We start from the raw sequence: 25,191 nt of genomic DNA on the forward strand, positions 1-25,191 counted from the left end.
TGTATTGTTTATTTAAACTGCTTGAGGTTTCTAAATCATACTCACTGGACATCCTCAGACTGTGATAGTGTACAGAAAGTTTCAGCCAGGATGGACATTTCCATTATAGCGGCTATGGCCACTGGATATACAGCATACCTTGGCATGCATGGACAAATATTCACTACTGTGGCAACCTTCTTTTGTTTCCTTTGACTGTATGTGGGCGTATCGGGGTGGAAGTGGGGGGGTTTTGATCTATGTTTTGTTGTTTTTTGGTTGTGATTTTGTATATACTTATTAAAAAAAGTTCCAAATGAAATCCAAACAAGAGTTCACATGTTGTTCGGTATCCTTAAATATGTACACATTTTCTACAACTGTGTCCAGGCTGGACGGACAGTTATTTGGTAAAATAAAATAAAAAATAATAAAAAAGGATTTCTTTAACACTTTATATTTTAGCATTTGTTATTCCACCTCAAGAAATGACAGCGTAAATCAAATCATCTTTATATTTAATGTAATTACCCTCATGTTATTCAAAGTCTTGTTTAAAATATCTTTCTGAGGAAACCAGACATTTTTTGTACCCCTGTCAGAGCTTTTTATAGTTTCTAGATGCTTTTTGATAACAGCTAGCAGGAGGATGAAAGTTTCTTTCTTTTTTCTCAGTAAAATTATTTTTCATTTCTAAGAATATTAATAGCTTGACATTTATCTGATGTATGTTGACATTTGGCTCCCTTGATGACTGCCGAGTGTGTTGCTCCTTAAAGCTAAGTCTTTGTATTTGAGGGCCTATATTTTGTCAAATTCAGATGTCAGTGTTACTGGAAGCGGTTGCTACTTAAAATAATTGAACTTTATTAAAGACAGATGCTCAGATGCTCTCCCCGTCATATTAACAATGTGGCATCAATTTTACGACAGCTATATGATATGTTGTCTGCTATGTGTGATGACGATTAAGATCTCAGTTCAAACAAAACAAAAGGTCATTCATTTCTGAATTCATTTAATCCTATTTCTTAGTTACAGAATATTGTATTTAATGTTTAATTGTTGTAATTAGTTTTGCTGAGCAGTCAGGCCCTAAAATAAAAAAAAAATGAATTTAATTTTTTTGTTTCAAATCAACTACAAACAGTTATTAGCTAAATTTGATTTACCCAGTCATTAAAGAGTTAACATCCATCTGTATTGCCATGTTTAAAGAAATAGTTGTGATCTTATAAGACTTTTTAATCAGATGCAACTTAAACATTTTTTAAAACATTTAAGAAATCAGATTTTGTGCATTGCATCATTCTCCAGGTATGGATGTACTGTGCTTTCTCCCCTCGTTGAGGCAGATAGTAGAAGAATATAAACTTATCTATTTAATGGGTGTAAATTCAAGTCTCCATCACAATTAAAAGTCTGCATCGTGAAGAAAATACTTCTAACTTTTTAGTGGCATCTTTTTTTAGAAGAAAAAAACAAAGCACAAACATTTTTGAAAATGCGTAATGCATGCCACTTGTAAAACTTTGACATACGCCTTAGAATTGATCAACAGCCATCAATTTAACAATCTTATGAAATCTGTAGCGTGTCTAAGACAATTCCCACAGCTCTTTCAACTATTTATTTTTAAATAGTGTTTTGCATTAGTTTTTTCCACCCCAGATCCTCCATATAAATAGGCTTGTCTGTCAGTTTTGTCAGTTTTCCTTCATTGTGTGTACCATATGAATGTAACAGTTCATATCCTTTTCTGATGGGCAGATCCTTGGCAATATAAAGCTGAGCTGATCTGATCTGCCTCATTCTCTAGTTATGAGCTGTGGTGATGATGTGGTTCCTCCTTCTCCTCTACATAGCGCACATTGAGCCGGTGATCTTAAAAGGCAAGTTACAGCTATTCTCTTAAGATTTAACTAATCAAAATTGGACAGTGGTTTGCCCAATTCAACACAGTTTGAGGTAAGAAAGAAATTAATCATCCAGTTTTTTTTTTTTTTTAAGATTTAGCCTTTCCATAATATATATTTAAGTCATTGATAGCTATTTTTGGAAGGTAAGCACATGCAGGCACTGCAGGAAATATCTTGCTGAATCTAAAAAAAAAAAAAAAAAAAAAAACGTTTTGTCATTTCCTGAAGGTAAAAGCTCCAATGAAAAAATAAGAGGTTCTTTGAACAGCGCAGTAGCAATTATTCTAATTATACCTGCAAGCAACAATATAGCGACCAGGTTTCAGTCTAGTAGTTTAGTCATGAAAGTTTTAGCATTTGCTCAGAACTCATAAAGAGTACAGTTTGAAGCAATTCATCCTTTCATTGAGTTATTTTTTAAATCAATATTTAAAAATGTAGATATAGATATATACAGATAATTGTATTGATAATCCTATAGACTGTTCTTACAATTTTGTCACCATCGACTTGGATGACACAACTATTCTGTTAAGTTTGGCACATTTTCATGTCAGGATAAAAACTAATACTAATAATAATGGAACAAAATAATTGATTGATAATTTATCACAAAATCAGGATTTAGGAAGCTAATCTAAAAAGAATCATACTTATACTATATGGCGTTGAAACATATTTGCTGTATGTTGTTGTCAATGTCAATATCTTGATGTGTAAATATATCCCATGCATAGTCAGTTTTCCATTAATTTCCATTATGCAATCAGTGAACATGTAAATATTTTGCCACATTTTAATTTTCCATGAAAAATGTATGAAAATTACCAAAAGTTACCACACGTCCTTTGTCTGACAAATTACTTAAGATTATGTAAGTGTTGAGTTTAGTCTCTTGATTTAGAAGTTACGTCAGGACACTTTTGTCTTTTAGCTAAAAGTTTCATAACTTAAAAACAAAATCTGTACATAAAAAATCTTTATGAAGCCATATGTTCCTAAAGCAATTTGGGTGATATTTGAATAAATTCTAAAGTTTTCTTAAATAGTTTTAAAGCGCCACCATCTGGCCGCTGTGCAAAATTTCATGACTTTGCAAAACTAGTTTTAATAAAACAAAGAAGGACAAAAACAGGAGAAAAAAACTGAACAAAAAAAAAAAACAAATATGAAAAAGTAAAAGCTGTCTTTGAATAACATTTGGCATTTAACACATTTAACATTTTTTCGGTAACACTTTATTTTACAGATGTGTAATTTTTTCAGAATTTCCTAATTAGTGAAAAATGTGTACAAGCACATATATCATTAAGCATATAGAGGGAATAAAGTTTCCAATAATTGATACTGAATTAATATTTACGGTTCTTGGGTTTAAATTGAGCTTTTCTGTCAAGGAAATTCCTATTTTTCTTCTAATTAGTACCAAATGACATACTTCTAATCCAGGAAACCAAAGAGGAAATTATTTTGAAATTACAGATTTGTAAAATAAGCCGTTTATTTCTCTATTACATAATTTCTTTAATTTGTATGAAAAATTGTGTTAAATGTATTGGACTGACAATATTGTTAAATAGCAAGACATGAAAGGGCGTTTAAAAGAAGAAAAAAAAAACCTTTTGCAACACTGTTATAGAATTTGACTCAATTAAAAGTCAATTTTGCCATAGCAAATGTGAGTAGAGCGCTCAGAAGTGGGCATGGACCAGGTATAAAAAACAGCAACCTCAAAATTCACAAAACATAAATGAATGAAGACTACAAAATGGAAGCTTATATACTCTATTATATTTACATACTTCTATAAACCTCCTGCCATGTAACCAGTTGAGAACAGGCTGATTCTAAGGAATGGAAACAACCCGTGTGAAGGCCACATTGAAATCTATCATGGTGGCGAATCGGGCTACCTTGGAGATAAACACTGGAGCAGGAACACTGAGGAAGTGGTGTGCAGGAGCACGCACTGTGGAAAACCTGTGGAGAACTCAGCACGTGCTGTGCTACGGCCCATTGATAGCAAAGTCTGGCTCAATGAAGTAAAGTGCGAAGGAAGCGAGAGTCATCTGTGGGACTGTGATTTTCCTGGTTGGGGGATCAGCGCTTACCAAAAGGATACCGTGAAAAAGATTAAATGTACAAGTAAGGCTAAGCAAAGTTTTTACATGAATTGGGATACATATTGTTGAGAAGTTGGCCTTCACCTTTAAAAGGTCTGAGATTCTGTGCTACAAAATAGCTGATAAGTGCAATCCAAAATATAGAAAATGACATGATGATGATGATAATGATGACTTTGGCTGTTCATTTTATTTGTAATTGGCTGTTACTTGACTTTGCTCTTCTAGATACAATCGAAATAAACCTGGATGGATTTAGTTGTGCGGGAGCTGTCCGGTACTCCACAGATGGGGGAACACCTTCAGGTTACTTTTGTGATGAAAACTGGGGTAAGAGTTAGTAACATGCATACAGTGCACTTCAACAGGATTCAGTCTTTCTAAGTGCTGGCAGTGTGTGAGTTCAAAACAGAAATCAGGACATTTTGTTCATGTGACGTGCAAATGAAGTATGCAATATGGAGGAACACAGAGTGGCATGGCTGTGTAATGAATATTACTCAGTGGGGGAAGAAGTACTCACCAATGTAAAAATGCTCCATTACAAGTAAAATACGGGCATACAAAATTCTTCTTAAAGGTCCAGTGTGTAACATTTAGGAAGAGCTATTGGCAGAAATGGAATATAATATTTATATTTATGTTTTCATGAGTGTATAATCACCTGAAATACGAATCATTGTGTTTTCATCACCTTAGAATAAGCTGTTTTTATCTACAGAGGGAGCAGGTTCCCTTCCACAGAGGCTGCCATGTTGCACTGCCATGTTTCTACAGTAGCCCAGGAAGTATGAAAAATGGCACTGTTACGGAATTATCATATATTATATATAATTATTAGATCATTTTTTGGGACTTTTCTCTACTCTTTGCTTTTTTTGGTGAAATATTAGATAATTTTACCACTTTGGGTCTCAGACATTTATTTAAATGAAACCATGTAAGAAGTTTAGAGTGGAAATCACTCTTTGGTGCAACTGCTGAAACATGACAAGGAGCTGCAAGGTGTCACAAGCCAAAAGGTTGCAAACCTCAGGTTTAATCTTTATCGATGCATTGTATTTTATAAGATGATCGTGTGTTTTTTAATGGGAAATCTTAATCTGAAAATACTTAGTGACTATAGTTAAATGTAGTGGAATAAAAAGTACAATAGTTCCTGCATGAATACAGTACTTTTAAGTTATTTAAAGCAGCGTTACTGTTTAAATGGATTTGTTTGAGTATGTAATACTACTGGTATCATTATTGTGAAATGTTTAGTACTATGATAATGATAAGTAAATACTGTTCATATGATTCCTCTCACATAAAGGACAAGATGATGCCAATATTTTGTGTGAAAGCCTTGGGTGTGGTAAATCCAAGGAGATTCCTAAGGAGCCATGGAAGGGTTGGAAAGAATTCCAAAGCTTAAAGAAGATGACTATCAACTGTTCGGGCATTGAAAACGTAAAGAATCTGTGGCAGTGTGCAACTCAGGAAACGTCATCATGCAAAAATCCTGCTTCTGTCATATGCACAGGTAACACACACACACACACACACACACACACACACACACACACACACAGTAACTAAGTTTACTCAAGTGTTGAACATTTCAGTGAATTAAGAAAATGGTTCATTTAACAGGTTATAACAGACTGCAACTCAAAGGAAACACATCAAATGTATGTTCTGGGCAGCTGGAAATAGAGCAAAATGGCAACTGGAATCCTGTTAAAAGCAACACAACCAGTCCTGATGAGTGGTGCCAGCAAATGCACTGTGGTGCCAATGTCAGTCACAGTCAGGATGACAATGGCACAACGCTGACATGCACAGGTAAATCAGCTAATTTATGTTAAACCACATCTTTTCCACAAGCAACCTCAAAGCAACCACTTTGTTATTGTATTTCCAGATCAAAACAACACTTTTTTATCTTGTATATTATTTTATTCTATTCAACTGACAAAATTATACATCGAAAAACTGTCTTTCAAGCAGTATTCATATTTTATTCACCCACTATCTTGAGCCACTTGAAAATCTAAATCAAGAACACTTTCCTATATTTTTATTTCCCACAGACAATGTTAAAGTACTTCTGATGGACAAAGGTAAACCCAGCACGTGCTATGGTGAGGTTTATATTGAAGTGAATGCTGACATACATCCAGTGTGTGCCTCCAGCTGGACCAGTAAGATTGCTCAAGTAGTTTGCAGGGAGCGAAACTGCGGGGATGTGAGTTCTCAGTGTCCAGTTTCAGTAGCACTAATAAAACAAATGTTTTATTTAATGCAAGCCTATACAACTTTTGCTGAACAGCAGCCACTGTGACAATTACAGGATAATGCGAAATGTAGTGTATCAGTAGCACAAGAATAGAAGAGTCATAAAGTCAGCAAACTGACCCAGTAATGTCAGTTACTCAGAAACACGGATGTGTTTTATGGCGTATTGTATTTTAGATTATTATCGATTTACCTTTTCATTTATTAAGGGAAGAATATGTTTTTTTTTAAATTACATAGTCTCGCTTTAAATATAAAAAGAAATAATTTGACATTTTGGGAAATATGCTTATTCACTTTCTTGGTGAGAGTTCGACGAGAAGCCACTCTCGTATCTGTCTGCTAAATATGAAGCTAGAACCAGGAGATGGTTATCTTAGCTTAGCATACAGACTGGAAAAAGGAGGACACTGTTAGCCTGGCTCTGTCTAAAGGTAAAAAATCCTCCAAGCACCTCTGAATTTCACTAATTAACACATTAGATGTTTGTATGGATTAAACAAAGCATATACTGTATATTGTTTCTATTAGTGCGCTTTAGAGGTGCTGGGGTGGCTTTTATTACCTTTGGACAGCGCCTAGCTAGCTGTTTCCCCCTGTTTCCGGTCTTTATGCTAAGCTAGGGTAACTGGCAGCTAGCTGTAGCTTCATATTTAACGGACAGATATGAGAGTGGTATTGATCTTCTCAGCTCTTGACAAAAAAGCAAATAAGCATATTACCCAAAAGTATTCCTTTTAAGTATTTTATCTATATCTCTAATGAGTTTATCATTATTATTGTTGCTGTTGTCTCAGTTTCTCTGTAACATATTGCTCTTTTTAGTCAAAGTTTTCTATATGGCACAAATGAATGACTTAATATCTAAATGATCATAAATTCTCTCTTCTAGGTGATTCATACTAATAAAGTGGATGCTAACAGAGTTGGGAACATACAAGGGATAATGGACTATGTGAAGTGTTCAGGCAATGAGTCCTCACTGTGGCACTGTAGGGCCAAGCGTAACGAAAACCCTTTCTCATGTGGTTCCAAAGCCTACGTAGTCTGTGCAGGTGAGATGTGGCAGCGATCCTATGAAAATAGTCTCGTCCTATTTTTTTTAATAACAATTATGGCTTTTGAGATTTAGAAATAATACCTGGCCAAGACAGGGTATTTCTTAGTTCATTGATGAATATCAAGAAAAAGAAACTTTACTTTGGCATTACGATGGATGGAAAAATGTGACAGCTGTGTGATGTAATGTTGATACAAAATATGTACAATTAGATTTCTTTCTGCCCAAATGAATGCATTAAGAGATTTCTATTTAGTATTTAGTTAGTGTGTTTGACAGTTCTCTTGCTGTCATGATGCAGATAGTATTAAAGTGAGACTGATGGACAGTCCTGGAAGATGTGCTGGGAGAGTGGAGATCCAGCATAAGGGCCTATGGGAAAGAGTCAATAAAGAACAATGGCACCACGACACCGCTTCAGATGTTGTCTGCAGACAACTGGGATGTGGGAATAAAGCAAATCCCATCAGTCCTGAAAAATTCAATCAGGGTTCCGGTGATTTCCTGGCTAAGACTGTAAAGTGCAAGCCAGATGCCTTAGACATATCTCAGTGTCTTGGTGAGTTAAGCAGCCAACCCATACGCATACCCAAAGAGGCAGAGGCATTGGGGATAACCTGTGAGGGTAAGTGTTATTTTCATTTTGTCTGTTTGACCCTTTGACCTTCTCTCGTTGTGCGTGACTGTCATTCTCCAAGTCCATGCTGTCAGTTACAGTAGAGAGCTGTGTATAAAATTAATTTATCAATTTCGCCACCTGGGGGCAGCAGCTGTAAACATTAAATTGATATCACCTTAAAAAGTTGTTGTGGTTAACATGTTAGCTGTTTAATTACACATCCAGCAGACGCAGAGCAAAATTAGCATCCATTCGTGTTTCAGGCTACCTGATAAATGTCCAGTCCAATATTCACTCTACTTTTAGCTCTTCGCCAACTCCAGAAATATCTGTCTCTTAAGCGTCTAAATGCTCCACAATGCTCACCAGCTAGTCGCTAACTATGTCTCTCCTGCCGTGCTGAACAGGTAGTGTACACTGGGTTTACCAGAGCTGTCTTGCTGAAAACAGCTGTCTGCTGCTGCTTCTGAAAGCGAGGTTAATGATGTTGTTGATACCGAACCAAAACAGTACAGTTACAGACTGTACAACCAAACCAATTAGCCTAAAGATGCTAAAATGCTCTGTAGAGTTGAGGGTAACTGCAGAGTCAGGTGAAAATTCCAGCCCGTCCTGAAAAACGTCCGCATAGGTTGCAAGCAGCTTATTACAACCCATTTTTACGTTTATTGTTTGGCAGTGACCTCTAGTGGCCGTAATTATTATGATGGGAGCAAAGGAGGAAGTCAGGTGACGTAGTATAAAGCGCATGAAAGTCCATATTAGTTAGTGGCTGGGTGGATGGGTTAAACAAATAGAGGGCTTCCACCCAGGAGACTTGGGTTTGTGTCCCGTGTGAAACCAAAAGTCAGCGTTAACATATTTAAAAGTTACGAAATGTGACTTGCGTCACGTGATGTACTTATTTTATCCCAAACTGTGATCTTTTCCTAAGCCTAACCAGATGTCGCTAGAGTGTGTGTTTGAGACAAGTCTCGATCAAAGTTAATTTTCTCCTGATTTGTCTGTCTGAAAAATGCCATATTAGTGTCAGAATATTTGTGGCTTGTGAAAAATGGGTCCAATATTTACTTTGGGGTCTATAGGGCGAAATAATCTGTGCTCACGTTCACTTCGCCCATTGGATTGAAAAGACTCAGGACCTGTCGCTAGTATCCAAGAGGGGTGGTGCAGTGGTGAAAACCACGTGACACAGATACAGGAAATGGCTCTCAAGTGAGCCATCTTCCTTCTAAACCGTCTCTGGACCTATTCTGTTGTTTAGGTATGAGAACATGATGGATAATTCTCCGTGGGTTTGCCAGTACAAGTGACACCTTTCACATTACAGAAAAAATATTGATTAGTGAAACTTTAAAACCACAAAGTCAACCAGAAGGTAAACTGTTAATTGTTGCTTTGTTGAAACTTAAGTAGTGTTAGCGGTACTAACCTGGAATGATGAAAAACATTTCAAAAATTGCCAGAACATTATACTTTTGGCTTTGAAAACAAATTTCAAACAATATATCACAGTTCAATTTACTCAACCAAATTCTTGAGCAGACCATTTAAGGGCTTAGGGAGAAACATTTCAAATCAAATTTGCCATATGTTTGTTTAGATTTTCAGGACTGAAAACAACATTTACAACAATTATTCCTTTTTGGCATGTTCCCTAAAAAATAATTAGTTTCAACAACGTATGGTCCAGAGTTCTTGTTTAACTTTAAAACTACATCTCCACATTTTCCTGATTCTTAGGCAAAAGTAACTTTCTATACTTGCTAACCCTATTCAGGTTTGTGTGGGGGCTTGAGCCTATCCCAGCATACATTGTGAAGGAAGAGGGAGACACCCTGGACAAGTTGCCAGTCTATCACAATCCTAACACTGTATATCTCTATAAAAAAATTTTTTTGTCCCTGTCAGACCACAACATGGTATTTCTGAAGGGAAATGATTCCTGTTCTGGCATGGTGGGGGTCGCGCACGGCATCAAAACCTACTGGCTCTCCGGGTCTAACGAGACATGGAACCAAGAGTCTGCAAACGCAGTGTGTCGGCAGATGCAGTGTGGGAAAGCCTCTGCACATAACTTCATCTCTAAAGCTGATATGCCGGAAGATGTTTGGACTGAATCATACAACTGCTTATCCAACTCCACATCTCTGTTTGAATGTGAAAAGACGACACTGCCATCTAACCACAGTGACACTATTGCCACTGTGAAATGCTCAGGTAATGTGAGACGGTGTTGAAACATTAAACAAATTTAATTGAAAGCTTAAACTTATCCTTTATTCGTCATGGAATTCATTTTGTCACTCGTTGTCCTGTGGTCCAGTTTGGAGAGATGTTTTATTTCACACTATGCCACACAAATTGACCTGATAGGGGCGCTATAAAAGTTGTGACTTTTAAGGGTCATAGCTGCACTATCGCTGACAGGGAGACTACAATCAAGCTCCACTGGTCCATTTTTGCTGAAACTTTGCAAATATCATAGATTTGTCTTAGACTGGTGTAAGAAATGCTTTAGTTGTGAAACTATCTGCTGATCATCCCTTTTGCTTTTTGCTTTTTGGTTGCTACAACAGGAGAAATCAAAGTGAACCTGACCAATAAGTGTTGGGGGTATGTCAACGTTTGTGTGCAAGGGAAGTGTGGAGGTGTGTGTGCAGACACCTGGACAGAACAAAAGTCTGTGATGCTGTGTAAAAACCTGGGCTGTGGAGATATAATCCTAAAAGCCAACAACCCCAAGAAATATGAGGTGATCATAAAGAGTTTGCACACTACAGAGCAGACTACCAACCTGAACCAGTGCAACTTGGTCAAATATGCTGAAAATGATGACACCTGTAACCAAAAGCCAGCCTATGTTGTTTGCTCAGGTAATGGATTGTTTGAAAAATATTGATATGTTCAAAACATATATTAATATATGATCATAATTAGATAAAAATAGTAATAATATTCATCCTTTTGGTCAGCTTAAATGCTTCATGGATTCCTACCACCTATTACCTATTTATTGTCCTATTACCTTTACCAAGGGGGGTGATGTATCTTTTGTCAGTCTGCTACATATATTCATTTCTGGCGATCTGTCAAGACAATGTAGTATAGGCCAAATCATTTTCCACCTTAACAAATTTCCCTCCAATTTGGTTAGAAAAAAATACAAAAAGCAAAAGAGTTTATTTTTCTCTCTTCGGTCAAATTCTTCTTCACCAAATTTAATACATAACAAATTTGTACACACTAAATAACTTAATTTGTTGTTGTTTTTTATAATATGGCCCTTGTTTTTCCATAATTCTTCAAAATTCTTAAAGGTGTGTCCTATTTGATATAAACTAAGAAAGCTCTTGAACACAATTAAAACCAAATTTATGTGAAACAAGCACATAATAATCAGAGCACAAACATTAATGCGCACAGCCACATGATCAGTTCAGGTCATAACTCAGAGGTCATGAGTGTGACTTTTTTAAAATTCATTTGGTATGTGCACAAAGCTGACATTATTGACCATCAGTGTGTATTTTAAACCAGTTATGATAGATTATATATATAGATATTTTTTTCTTGTTTGTGTTAAAATAATAAATGACATGAAAATAACGTAATATAAGAATGACAACTCTGTACCTTTCATTGTTGTGTTGCAGGTAGTGTCAAGCCCAAAATCAGCCTTTCCAGAGACAAATGTTCTGGAAATGTGAACATGCACTTTGCGGGCAATTGGCTTCCAGTGTGCAAGGAAGCTCTTGAAGACACCAAAACACAAAACACAATCTGTGCGGAGCTGAAATGTGGTCAGGCTGTCAGCATGACTACCTTTGGACCTAATTCAACAGAGAAAGTCATTTCACAAATACAGTGTCCTGCAAATGGCATGAAGTCATTAACAGCATGTAACATCACTTCTAAGAAGCACTCCTGCCCTCCTGGTGTCCTCCAATGCTCCAGTATGTGTAAATATTTTGTCTCATTGATCACTTTCAAAATGTCATCATTATGCCTATTTTCTGTCACCACGCTACCTAATTTGAGCATGCTGAAGTTTTTCTTCTAGCATTCAAACATATCTGAGATCTTCCTCTAATGGAATAGTTCATTATTTTGTGAAATACGTGTATTCGCTTTCTCGCCGAGACTTAGATAAGACGATTAATACCTCTCTCATGTCAAATATGAAGCTACCACCAGGAGACTGTGAGCTTAACTTTGCATAAAGACTGGAAACAGCTAACCTGCCTCTGTCCAATGGTAAAAAAACTAAATCCACCCACCAGCATGTCTGAAGCTCACTAACATGTTATATATTGTTTGTATCATCCATACAAAACGGGGTCCAGAGCGGCTAAAGCCCTGCCTCCCAATAAGGAGAAGCGATCCCCGGACCAACATAACATGGAGTTGCATACCGTGGGTTCTTGTTTCCGGCTTATCATCAAAGACATGCATGTGTAAAAACCTAAATTGCCCGTATTGTGAGATGAATGGTTGTCTGTCCTGTCTGTCCATGGATGGATGGATCCATACAAAACCCCAAGTGTATAAACGACAAGTGGTTTGACGGGTGATTATGTGATGGACTTTTTTTTGGCCGGGCTTAAAGTCTTGAAGTCACTGTCAGAGTCATTATGCTAAGCTAAGCTAACCGGCTGCTCGCTGTAACTTCATATTTGACGTAAATTTACGAGTATATCGATTATCTTATTATCTAACAGAAAGAGAGCAGATAAGCATATTTCCCTAAATGTTGAACCATTTCTTTACCATCAACGCAAACTTTAATCAAGGATATATTGTTTGCTCAACCGTTAAAATATAAAAGAATCTATAGACGTAACAAACATGTGCAAGAGTCAGGTTAAATTGGTGGAGGATCACAGTGTAAGCTAATTCTCACTAGTTTGTGTCCACAACATGTTATCTGCATCTTTGAGTTCCTACTAATTACATCAAGTTTTGTGAGTTTTGTATTTCCTGAATCTTATCTCATCTGTCCCCGGTGCTTATCTTAGGCTGGAGCAAGATGTCACTGAAAGACGGCGAGTCCTGTAGCGGAAAAGTGTATGTTCACTCGGAGGGAAAAATAATTCCTGTTTCCACTGAAGGCTGGACACAAACTGAAGGGAACAGGCTTTGCCAGGATCTGGAATGTGGCAACTTAAAGTCAAATAAGAATGATACAGGGGATTATATCGAGAGCAGAAGCTTCAGCTGTCAAGGTGTAGGGAATCCAGAAAACATCTGGGACTGTGAAAAGCAAAACTCGATCTCACAGCAGCAGGTCATTGTTGCATGTGAAGGTAAAATTTGTTTCTGCAGGATTGCTGGACTTGATATGATCTCCCATATTTAGCCATTTGGGTCACAGATAATAAAGACAATCAGATAAATGTATCCTTTACTACTTTCCTTTTTTTAATCTTGTTATTTTATTGCTTTCCTTCCTAGTTGAGCCACTGTCACCCTTTCAGAGAAATGCCACGGTAAAGTGAAGATAAATAACACTGAAGTGTGCAACATGGACTGGAAGACAGACTTTCAGACTTGGTTTGTCAAGAACAGAATTGTAGCAACGCTATTTCCTTAAAAGTCTGATCCAAATCCAAATGACATGTACTACCATGTCAGATGTGAGGACTACCATCACAAACTTGGCCAGTGCAAGCGGTACAAGGCAAAGTGTGAGGAAAAAGTGGCGTCTGTTTACTGCGTTGGTAAGTACGTGCTTTCTCTACCATGTAAGATGCGGATTATTCAGCTAATCCTCCCGTTGCCCTGCCTAAAGAAATGTTGACACATTGTCTTCCCATAATAGCTTGTACTTGTGTTGATTCATCAGAGTATGACAGAAGCTTTAACATGTTCTCTAGTTCAGGTAGCACAGTTGTTCACAGTTGAGTTTTAGCATCTTAGTTTTAGCATTTAACATCTGCTTTTAGCCAGTGATTCTTATTCATTATATTTTCTATATATTATCTGAATATTAAGAATTTACTTGATCGCCCATTAAATGTGAAATACATGTTTAAATTTTTAACAAATAATCTTGTGCATGTTTGAGTAAATTTTCATTTTCATGATCCAGCAGTGAACTAGTGAATCCATTCCAATAATTAGTGTTACAGAAATAGTTGCTAAGCTAAGCTCACCGTCTTCTAGCTCCAGCTTCATATTTACCAGACAGATATGAGAGTGTTATGGACATTCTCATCTAACTCCTTTCAAGAATGCGGATAAGCCTGTTTCCTAAAATGTTGAACAAAACACAACCAACAACTAAACACTATTTTCTAAAATTGATGAGTTGAAGTTGAATTATTTTTGTTTTATATATTTTGCAGGCAATGTCAAGTTCAACACCACAGAAAAATGTGGAGGTCAGATTGAAGTCAATTATCAAAATAAGTGGGAAAAAGTGTGTCTCCCGGAATCTATTTCCTCTGAATTTCAGGATCAGTTGTGTGAAAAGCTTAATTGTACTGGTGCCCTTCCTAGACTACTGAGAACTTATAAGAAGGAAGAGGTAAATCTTTGTTTATTTGTTTCTTTGTGGCAAGGTCCCACTCATTAGTCTCAAGTCTCTCAGTTTGCCAAAAGTCTTGTAACTTCTATATAATTTAACTGAGATTTTTTTCTGTTTCACTATATGTTGTCTTTATAATTCATTCAGGCCTTATTTTTAGCTGTCAGACAAATCTCTATATTGTTTTGTATGGCTGCATGAAAAGGTTTTACTCTAAAGACGAAAGTTTTAATTTAAATGTATAGGTCAACTTGGATACAACACTGAATTGCAGCAAAGACCACAAGGACATCAATCACTGTGTCCACAACAAGACTTGTCAACAAGTTCAACCAGCTGAGATCTACTGTCACGGTAACCAAAACCATGAATCCTTTCCTGATACGTCAGGCTGGTTCCCAAAATATTAATTCAGTTATTTTGTGTGAATCAGCTTTTTGTATTCTGTAAATTAGAGTCCCACTATCTGAATGCAGAAAAAGCAATCTGGCTATGTGTTTGATTTCAGGGTATGTGAGGCCAACGCCTGGACCAGTGACGCCAACAACCATCAACATAGTGCCTATAATCCTGGGAGTAGGATTCCTTCTGGTTCTGATGATACTGATTGTTGTATTTATACGAATCTGCATTGTCAAGAAAGCCAAGAATATCTCGTGTGAGTAAATGTTTTTTTTTACACCTATCTTCTGCTAGTTGTTACAGCTTCAGTTACAATTAAATACTGACTGATAATTAGTTTCACTTTTAATGAATTACCTTGACAAGCTGTATCATTCCAACAGACTGAAAACAAAATCAACCATCCTAACCATTCCAGTGTAATGAAAAGGTGTACTGGAGCCTGTTTGCCACAAGAGGCCAGTCTTTCTGCGTGCTGACTAAATTCTGACTACTGTATGAGATCATTTAAAATAATGCTCCTTTTTTCCAGCAGTTATGTTTCAGCTCTTAGCAACGCTTAGAAATTGAAATGACAGTACATCAGTTTTGCTCACCAATGCTTATTGAACAAAATTTTTTACAGTCTTTAAAATGTCCAGACCTCTTCAGAGTTGAAATATGTGCATGTGTTGTGTAGAAACTGTTCTAGCTCTTGTGCCCTCCTCTAGTAAATTTAATATGAGACAGTTGTTGGTCATATACCAGTAAATGTATAATGCTTTTTTGATGTAGCGAAAATGTTGTCAAGAAAAGAAGTGGAGTTTGAAAGTGGCGACTATGAGGATGTCACGAATGAAGCAAATGAATTGGAAGACTTCGTTCATGGCAGTGAGTCTCAAAACATATTCATTCACTTATTTATTTATTCTTTTTTATTTTCTTTAACAGTTTAGAGAATAGTGAATCCTACTCACAGGCTGCACCTTGTCTTCAATTATATATCACCAGTATTATTATTAATGGGAGTAGTAGAATAAGAAGTAGTAGAACATATATAACACTATTTTATCTTAAATTGCATTTGATTACTCATATCACTATATAATAATACTACATTACTGCTATGTTGATATTATTGTGCTTTTAGATTATTATATAAATAATATCATAGTATTCTTTTCAATTACTATTATGCTTCATATTATTGTATTATTACTCTATAGCATGTGTATATCACATATACTACACATATATTATATATATAACATTGTACATTTTATTATTATATCATTATGTATATTGTACTTATTATTCATACCTATACCTATATACTTATACTATATATAGTTCACAAATCATAGCTGCCATAATTGCACTACTTGATTTCATTTGCACATTTCACTCATATAGTCAAGGTATTGTAATCTATATTGTATTGTAGCTTTTTTAATGTAACCTCTCTTATTTCTTTAATCTCTTATTTAAATTTGTATTCATTTCATTCAAATAGTTCTTTTTCTGTTTTCTTACCTCTCATCTTGTCTCTGTGTTGCTGTAACATGTGGATTTCATAATGGGGCTCAATAAAGTTTTTATCTTAATATTCAAACTTGATTTGAAAGTAAACATACGCACAGACAAAAAATATGGTGAAAATATCTTTCATGACTGACATTGTGATTTGAAATGTAGGACAATGTGAAAGTGTCTGTGAGAGTGTTTTATTTCGGTTGTCCGTGCAGGGTTCAGATCAGATGCTGAAGTCATCATGGAGAGCGACGAACGGAGCAACGCCTCTTTTTCTTACGATGATATTGATGAAGCTGCTAAGGCTCGGCCTCTGACCTCTCAGGCCGCCACTGCTGGTGCCGCAGGAGATAACTACATCCACGAGCGCACCCTTGATCTAAGCACAGGAAAGTTTCGAATCAGTTTATTCATATCTTTTTCACACTTAAATACCAAATCGTGACAAACCCTCACGTTGTCAGCACTCAGACTAAGCTAATTTTAACATTCAGCTATTTTTCTTCTTAACAGATGGGGTGACCTACGAGGTGGACGACCCACAGGAGAATTACGACGACATCGAAGCCAGCCCTGAAATGACTCAGACTAAAGCTGAAGTCCACGACAGCCCCCAAACCGCACCTGAAAGCGCCGCAGCGGCACCTCCAGGGTTGGTACAGGCGGATGAGGACTACCTGGTGCCGGGCCAAGACTGGTGAGCCAAAACTGGGTTTAGAAGCTACTTAAATAAAATCCAGTCTGGCAAAGTGGAACACCCCACAACCCAGCTCCCATTTACTCTGACAAAAACTAACTCAAAAAAGTCCAGATTCCCTACAGTATTACCGACAAACAATATTACAGTAAATAATCTTTTTATGCTGCAGACATTTGCTGAAGTGGTTAAAATAAAATTACAAATAAATGTACCTCCCGGTGACATTAAGTTAGCTTTATCTCTTATTTAACGCAAGTGTGTACTATTAAATGTACAAAGTGTTGGCCTGCCATCAAATCACTGGTGAGGAAAATGAGGGGTAAAATGTTCTTTCTCTTTAAATGTACAAAGTTAAGAGTGATAAGAACTTCAATCAGAATGCAAAGTTGCAATTTCATGTTTATATAATTCTCTCTTTTTTTGTCTACAGTCTACTGCCTGTTGTTGATTTTATGGCTTTCATGAAATGTCCTCAATCATATATGATTTTTTGATTAAAAATAGTAGATGTATAAAGTAGTTTAGCTTCTATGATTTCCGCAATATTTTACGAGATTACTTTTGCAGTAGTTTGTCAATTTATCACTCAATTGCAATCCATCAAAACACCTATATGAACAAAGTCTATAGCAGTCATAAAGCACAGAGACAGCGACAATAAAACAAATGTTACATCAGTCATACTCCTTGTGCAACACAGCTGATACAGCAAACTCTGGTCATATTAAGATTGCTTTCATATTGCTTTGTATGTTTTTTTTTAAAGGAATAGATGCCGAGCGTTAGATGAGAATGTTGATACCACTCTTACGTCTGTACGGTAAATACTGTATGAAGCTACAGCCAGCAGCCATTCAGTTTAACTGACATAAAGACTGGAAACAGGGGGAAACAGCTAGCTTGGCTCTGTCCGAAGGTCAGAAAAGCCACCCAGAAGCATGTCTAAAGCGCACTAATTAACACATTATATCTTGTTTGTTTAATTCACACAAAAAGTCAAATCAACAAGTTTTACAGCGGGTCATGTGCGAGACTATTTCTTGACAATGTGTTGTCTTCAGTGTTTGCACGGATCAAACAAATAAGAGTATGCAGTATAAGTCATTAAGATTTCAGAGTGGTATCAATCTTCTCATTTAATTCTCTGCAAGAAAGTTAATACTGTATGTATACTTCCCAAACTATTCCTTTAAACATATTCTCTAAAACATTAATATATAATGTTCAGTTAGCCATGATTGTCATCTTTATTGTTTGAGTGTCTTCAACAACAACGCAGGTGTTATAAATTACTTACATTTACTAAACTGATTAAAAAAAAAAATAATAAAAAAACAGTTAACTGTCTCTTTTATATGATCTCTTTCAGGGTATGTTTAAATTCAGTCAGTGCATCATAGCATCATCTGTGCAGCAATTACTGCATCTTGTGGCATCAGAGCAACAAATAGCACTGCTCCATTGAAGAAGCTGTTAAAATTAATATGTACACCTAATGTGTGAGCCTTGTGTTTGTAGAAGTTTTGTGCAGAAACAACAATTAAATTCTTTACCGTATTACCACTTTTAGATTGTATCCTCTACTTGCATCTAATGATGCATCTGAGAACTCCCGAGTTTTAGAAATGGCTCAGATGTTGAGTATCAAACTGTATGTTATATATGTCATATATAGTTTGATACACAGCACAATAAGCCGTTTTCTTCATAACACATCGTTTGTAGAGTGACTCAAGATTGCCTGAAATGTACTGAGGGTCTCAACTTTAACAATGCGATAGTGTCTTATATAGCTTTCAAGTTGTTTTTTGTTCATTGATTTGAATTTGTTGATTTACTATTAATTAATTGTTGTGACTTTGCTCTGCATTTACCTCACAAAGCCAAGCCATGCCCCTGGACGACAAAAGAAATCCAAACCCTCTGGCTCTGCTCAAAACATTTTGAATACAGTTTCATCTCCATGCACTTTAACATTCTCTATAATCACTTGAACATTTCCCCCAATGGTCAAGATATATATAGAGAGAGGCTGCTTCCTACAAATGTTAACATGAGTAAGGCCATCTGAAAGGGACTGACAGACATCCTGGTGCTGCTTTTAAGAGATTGACAGACCTGCTAGAGCCTCACATGTTTAGTCAGGAGTTAGCCAAGGGCCACTGAGATCACAGAGCGAGCGATACACCCAAAGGGACTAATTTATAAGCAGCAGCCAGGGTATGATATGTAAACATTACACCCAGCCTTGCTGTCAAGGGTCTTACTGAGGGATCACGATGTAGGATTAAGTCTGTTGTGTGGCTGAAGCTGAAATAGATACAGCGGAGACGTAGTGATCTGTAAGTGAAAGAGGTAACGTTTTCATTCAGTATCAGGTGCCACTTCTTCACAGCAGGACCCAGTGGGTCCAGCAAGACCAGAGTGACCTAAAAGGCTTAAGCATTGTGTTGTTTAGTTGAATTTGTAAGACTCTAAAAAGAAATCCTCTTTGTCTACAACAGCAATGATCTCTGTTGATAAGGTGAGGCAGTTGTGAGTAAACTCTGGTCAGCACTCTGGCTAATGAAGTGATCTGAGGAATCCTTGTCTCTGTGATCCTCTGACCCTCTTTCTACCTGGCATTAAAATATCATACTGGTGATACCTCAAATCATGTTTAATGTATCATTTTCCAAAGGATACTGTTTTTAGCCACACTAGTTACTAACAGTGTCAGCCGTTCGGTTGGTCCACCACTTTGGTCCAGACTGAAATATCATCAACAAGTAGGCTATTGGATGGCTTGCCATGAAATTTGGTACGCACGTTCATGTTCCCCCCAGGTTGAATTGCAATAACTTTGGTGATCTCTTAACTTTTCATTTAGCACCATCATCAGGTCAAATCAAATATTTTGTCCAGTACTTGTAATTTTTCCTGTTCTTTGGTTTATGACCAGGTACCTGCAAAACAAACGACATTCCCATCAGCCTCACTTGCTGTACTTTGAGTTTAGTGCTAATTAGCAAATGTTAGCATGCTAACAAGCTAAACTAAGATGGTCAACATGGTAAACATAATATCTGCTAAATGTCAGTATGTTAGCGTTATCATTTAGCATGCTAGTGTGCTGACATTAGCATTTAGCTCAGTGAAGTACAGCCTCAGAGCTGCTAGCATGGCTGACTCGTACTCTTTTTTTTGAGAATGATTTTCCTTCCTTCAAGGTAATCTTTGTCATCATTTCAAAATAAAAATCCACTTGCATACGTATTCCAATGAACATTGTGGTGGTTTTCATTTTTAGTGTTTTGTTATTGTTGCACTGTCATGCAGTTGAAAGTGCAATAATAATATGTCGGGACACTTGTAGCAAGCAACAGAGAAGATGAGGCCACTGTCTATTTTATGTATGTAAATATTATGAAGCAGTAATGTGCACAGCAATTTTTTAATTATCAGAATTGATTGTGTTTACAATCACAGATGGATTATCAGGCGCAATAAAGTCAGTCAGGATATGAGAATCTTCTTTATGGAGGACCTTTGACACACCTTTATCTTATGCGAGTATCAGTTTTAGTCTGTCATCTTTTCAGACTATTTCATGAAGTTTTAGCATGAATGTTACATCTTTTGAAGGTAACTTTTGATATTCTGAAAGAACAAGGATCAGCTTGTCTTGAAATGAGCCCATTCTCAGACACCTCTGACCAAATGTTTATAACCTTGTGTTTCAAATATTCATTTAACACTCTGACCTGTCTTCTCTGCTGGTCCTAATTTGTTCAAACACAGATCAATGGTGATGAAAGTTTCTTTAGCCACCTCATGCTGGCTTTTTATGGAGGTAACAGATGAGACATCTGCTGAGGGAAAGGCCCCAGTTGTGGTGATTTTCCATAACACACAGAGTGGTATTATTAATAGTAGTGCTCCCATGTGTATGGTGTCATACAGAAAGCCTGGTCTTGTCTACAGCTCTGTGTGTGCTCTCTGTGCTCTCTGTGATATGTGAAAATCTCCCAGTTCAGTTTAGGATTATTACCAAATAAATATCCAGAAGCGGGGCACTTTTTAGGCATAGCTGATCTAGTTGGTTACCATGGGTGCCATGAGTCAGAGGAGTGTCAAAAGAGAAAGAAAATCATTTCGTAATTAATTCTACAAAGTCTGTCACAATTATATCTAGTACCTGCATTTCATTTACTTCTTTAATATTTTAAATACAGGAATACTGTAAGCTAAGTGGGAACTTTAAGGTGTATTATGTAGGAAAAAAATAAATCAGAATTGGATCAAAAAACTTGTTCAGCACGTCCTCACCACGGAATGTCTGATTGTGGTAATACCTGTACCTCAGTAAGTATAGGAATAACAAAGTCTGGGAAGTTGCAGACATTAAGACCCCTTCTGCACAGACAATCGGAAACCTGGATAATGTTAAAATCATGTATACAGACATGCGAATACCCTGATTACTTAGGTTTCTATGGAAGCAAATAAGGGTCATTAATCTTTAATCTTGTGAAATGATGTTGATAATTTCACAGCCTGCAGTTGCATATCACCTTATGTGTGCACGTGAAAAAAATGTGCATGCATGTATCTGAATGTGTGAATTTGTTAAAAAAATAAATAAATGTTCTCACAATTTTAAGTTTGTGAATGTGTAATAAAGTTTTGCAGCTGTAGAAATATTTTGTGCATGTGTGAAAAAGGTTTGTGCACGCAGATATAATTTGCACATGTGTAAACACTTTTGTAGCTGTAGAAATATTTTATGTATGTGTAATTTAAACTTGTGCAGGAATATTTTCAACAGTGAGGTTTCACAAAGTCAAACTGTCCAATCAGGGGGCAAAAGGTTCTAGCGCGTTCTATAATAAGCCATTGTGCCAGCAGTTATAAATGGTACTAAATAATAAATAAAGGTTCATTAGATAGAGTTTTCATGTCAATGTCAGAGCCAGAAATGGCCCTTTCCAGGACATGTGTATCTATCACAGTGAATGATGATTTATGAATGTGTAGTTTGTAATCAAGTATCACAAACATGACAACCACATAGATAAGGGGAAAGTCCATGACCACAGTGCCTTTCATAACAGCACGAAACAATCTTTATTTGGCAGGGAAAGGAAATCATGTGATGATAAGGGTTATGATTCTCGTGCAGATGTAGTTTCCTGGAAATTATACTTCGCTCATCTATTTAGTCTGCCATCAAGAGTTTGTACTGGTACATTTAGCAGGAAAGCACAAACTCTCACTCACATGCAAACAAGTGAAAAAAAAAAATCTGCATTGACAAACCTAAAAATAATATATATTTTTTTAAATTAGGTTATTTTGTAAGGCAAGATTTTCCACAAGATTGATACACAGGATGTAATGCCTCATTACACAGAATAGGCATGCAAAACATTATTTTAATCTTTTTAAACACTGGGTCTGTTATGTGTGTGAACGCCAGCACAGATAGTTGGTGAGTCAAATGCCAACACAGGCTTTGCGATCGGATTTACCTTGGCTGTATTAGTGTTTGTATGACAAGCCTGGATGTGCAGTCGGGCCCAGGGGTCAGCTGAAAGATGACCCTGGTTAGTGTAATGCCCTAAATATGCTGTAAAGCATGAGGGGGCCAAGCAGAATCAGACCCTGGGCCAAGTTTGGGTCTGCCCTCTTTGGAGTCCTACATGTCCCGTCCTGAAAGCACCTGTGGCGTCCTCTATACCCAAACAGAAGCAGGACATTCATCAGTGGAGAGCCAGCTGTGGATGGATGCATAATTTTTATTTTATTTTCCATCTGCTTTCTCTCACAGCATGACCATATATACAACATTATGAACAATGATACAACCATCATGTGAACTGTGTGGGGGACATGGTAAGAACCGTCATCACCTGTGCACACTGTGCAATACAGATTTTTAACATATCTTTGATTTTTAATAACCTCTGCTTTTTTTAAAATCAGAAATTGGTGGGTAAACTAACAAGTTTGACATAAGAACATTTTTTAAACAAAAATAATTAAAATATTACAACATAACAAAAAGTTATAAATGTGAAAGATTTAACTTTTTGTTGTTTTTTACAAAACGTTGATCAATATATAATGAATATACATGCATCCTGCATCTATATAAAATGTCAGACTGTAAGATGTGTTGCAGTTGATGGCAAAATGTGTCAGTGAACACAAACCCTGTGTTACTTCCTCTACACCACTACAATTTCATACTAGGAATTTCATACTATAGCACTTTTTTACATGTTCTCAGAACAGAGCAGGAGCTGAAAGTGAAATCAAATTGCATAGACTTGAGCAGAACTGTCAAAAACAAAGCAAATTTGACAAAAATAAGGATGAAGTTGCAAAAAAAAAATAAAAAACATTGTTCATAAACTTTTAAAATGCTTCTTTGATAAAAAACTAGAATTACTGCCCTGCGGTTGTATGCCTCCACCAACCAGTCAAGTTGCAGTTTACATCCATGTCTGTCCAGACTCATATAATATATGTAGTGACTACTTGGAAGAAACTGATTAAAAGGTATAAAGTGTATTTTTTGGCTAAATGGAAGTTATCACTTTATTGATGATACATATGTATTATTATACATTGTTGAACTGATTAATGAAGGATTATCATAGATGTATTGGCTAAACAGGATACATGTGTATTTGATTACTATGTAAAGATGGATTCTTATAGAGTATAGCTACACAAAATGTCTTCTCCTGGCATTTTTAGAGGCAAAGACTCTCATTGAGCTGTAGTTGAAACTCACTCACTCACTCACAGAATCACGATTAGCTGGGCGCGCGCCAATACGTTGTTTTCAGTCACGTGATTCTGATGACTCTCGAAATTCAGAATGAGGCAGGAAGTGAAAGGCAGAATGGACGAGATGGAGGAAAGCCTGTACTGTGCTAGTTATTGTTTACTCATTGTGTCATCACAGTCAATGTGTGTAAAATCTGGAATCACCCAATTCTTTCTTAAAATTATGGCTAAAAGCCTATTATGAAATTATATATGAGGTTACAATGACGCAAAGTGTACGACCAACTGTAACTCTCACAATTTCCCCTTCTATTCCTGAGTTATGGTGTTAAATAATGTACATAAATGTGTTTTTCCAGGTCATTATGATGTCATAGTGAAGTTGACCTTTGACCTTTTAGGTAAAAAATTTTTATCACTTCATCGTTGTATCCCATTAAAGATCTGTGTGAAATTCACAGTGAACTTTGACCTTTGAGTCAAAAGTGCCACCAATTAATTGTCCAACCAACTGTGAAATATGTTCATCAATTCTTTAGTTATGGCCAAAAACGTCTTTTATCAGGTCACAGTAACACAACTTGACCTTTGAGCACTAAATTCTAATCATCCTTGTGTCCAAGTGGACGATTGTGTGTTCTTGAGATATCGTGGTTATTAGAATGGGACAGACGGAGGGACGGACAACCCGAAAACATAATGCCTTCGGCCACGGCTATCGCCAGTGCACAGGCATAAAAACGCAGTCCCACTTAATGGGCTATTTCTTCAGTCATTTTAGACCTGATCATTTATGAAATCAACAGTGGTGGAAGGTACTGTACTTAAAGGAGTACTCCAGCATTTTAGTATTGCACTTCCATAAAGTTGGGGGACTCACAAGAGACAGATTGAAAAACAATGGTGCAACAGAGGCTGAGACATCCTGACTTTTAGTCCCTAGTATGGGTCATGCTCCAAAAACATTGTACCTACATGCCCATAATGCAACTTGACGGCATCTTACATTAGACCCTCCCTGCCTCCTAAGTGTCCATTTCTTTCAAACTCCATGAGTCCAGTTTTTAAAGCAGGCTTTCTGTTAAAAATGGAAAAGTGTAAAACCAAGATAACCCCAGTCACCCCCAATTTTTATTATTTTTTCAAAAAGCTCCCTCCGGGGCCACAGAAAACATAATACTGTTTTCACAGGCTAAGTTGTACTCCTCATGACGAGTAAACTGAGCTTAATTTGTAAAATCTGTGGACTGCCCCTTTAAGTACAATTTTGAGATACTTGTACTCTACTTGAGTG

At 36.6% G+C, this 25,191-nt stretch overlaps 1 protein-coding gene across 1 annotated transcript; it reads left to right on the forward strand.

The window, feature by feature from the left end:
- The first annotated feature begins 1,766 nt into the window (after nucleotides 1-1,766).
- On the forward strand, nucleotides 1,767-18,467 carry LOC122882508 (scavenger receptor cysteine-rich type 1 protein M160-like). Its single transcript, XM_044209984.1, has 18 exons — nucleotides 1,767-1,871; nucleotides 3,729-4,043; nucleotides 4,250-4,351; nucleotides 5,337-5,546; nucleotides 5,657-5,848; nucleotides 6,097-6,251; nucleotides 7,194-7,356; nucleotides 7,663-7,986; nucleotides 9,892-10,200; nucleotides 10,560-10,856; nucleotides 11,637-11,936; nucleotides 12,999-13,286; nucleotides 14,328-14,509; nucleotides 14,755-14,863; nucleotides 15,018-15,167; nucleotides 15,686-15,781; nucleotides 16,636-16,809; nucleotides 16,934-18,467. Exons 1-18 carry the CDS (start codon nucleotides 1,814-1,816, stop codon nucleotides 17,119-17,121), a joined length of 3,612 nt encoding a protein of 1,203 aa, XP_044065919.1. The 5' UTR covers nucleotides 1,767-1,813; the 3' UTR covers nucleotides 17,122-18,467.
- Nucleotides 18,468-25,191: the final 6,724 nt, after the last annotated feature.

Source organism: Siniperca chuatsi, linkage group LG10 (genome assembly GCF_020085105.1).
Source record: "Siniperca chuatsi isolate FFG_IHB_CAS linkage group LG10, ASM2008510v1, whole genome shotgun sequence".
NCBI lineage: Eukaryota > Metazoa > Chordata > Actinopteri > Centrarchiformes > Sinipercidae > Siniperca > Siniperca chuatsi.

Bases quoted from the DNA above. Each gene is read 5' to 3' on its own strand.
- LOC122882508 (XM_044209984.1), top strand. From the start codon at position 1,814: ATGATGTGGTTCCTCCTTCTCCTCTACATAGCGCACATTGAGCCGGTG. The intron at 4,044-4,249 runs GTAAGGCTAAGC...TTGCTCTTCTAG, and splicing joins GAAAAAGATTAAATGTACAA to ATACAATCGAAATAAACCTG. The intron at 4,352-5,336 runs GTAAGAGTTAGT...TCTCACATAAAG, and splicing joins CTTTTGTGATGAAAACTGGG to GACAAGATGATGCCAATATT.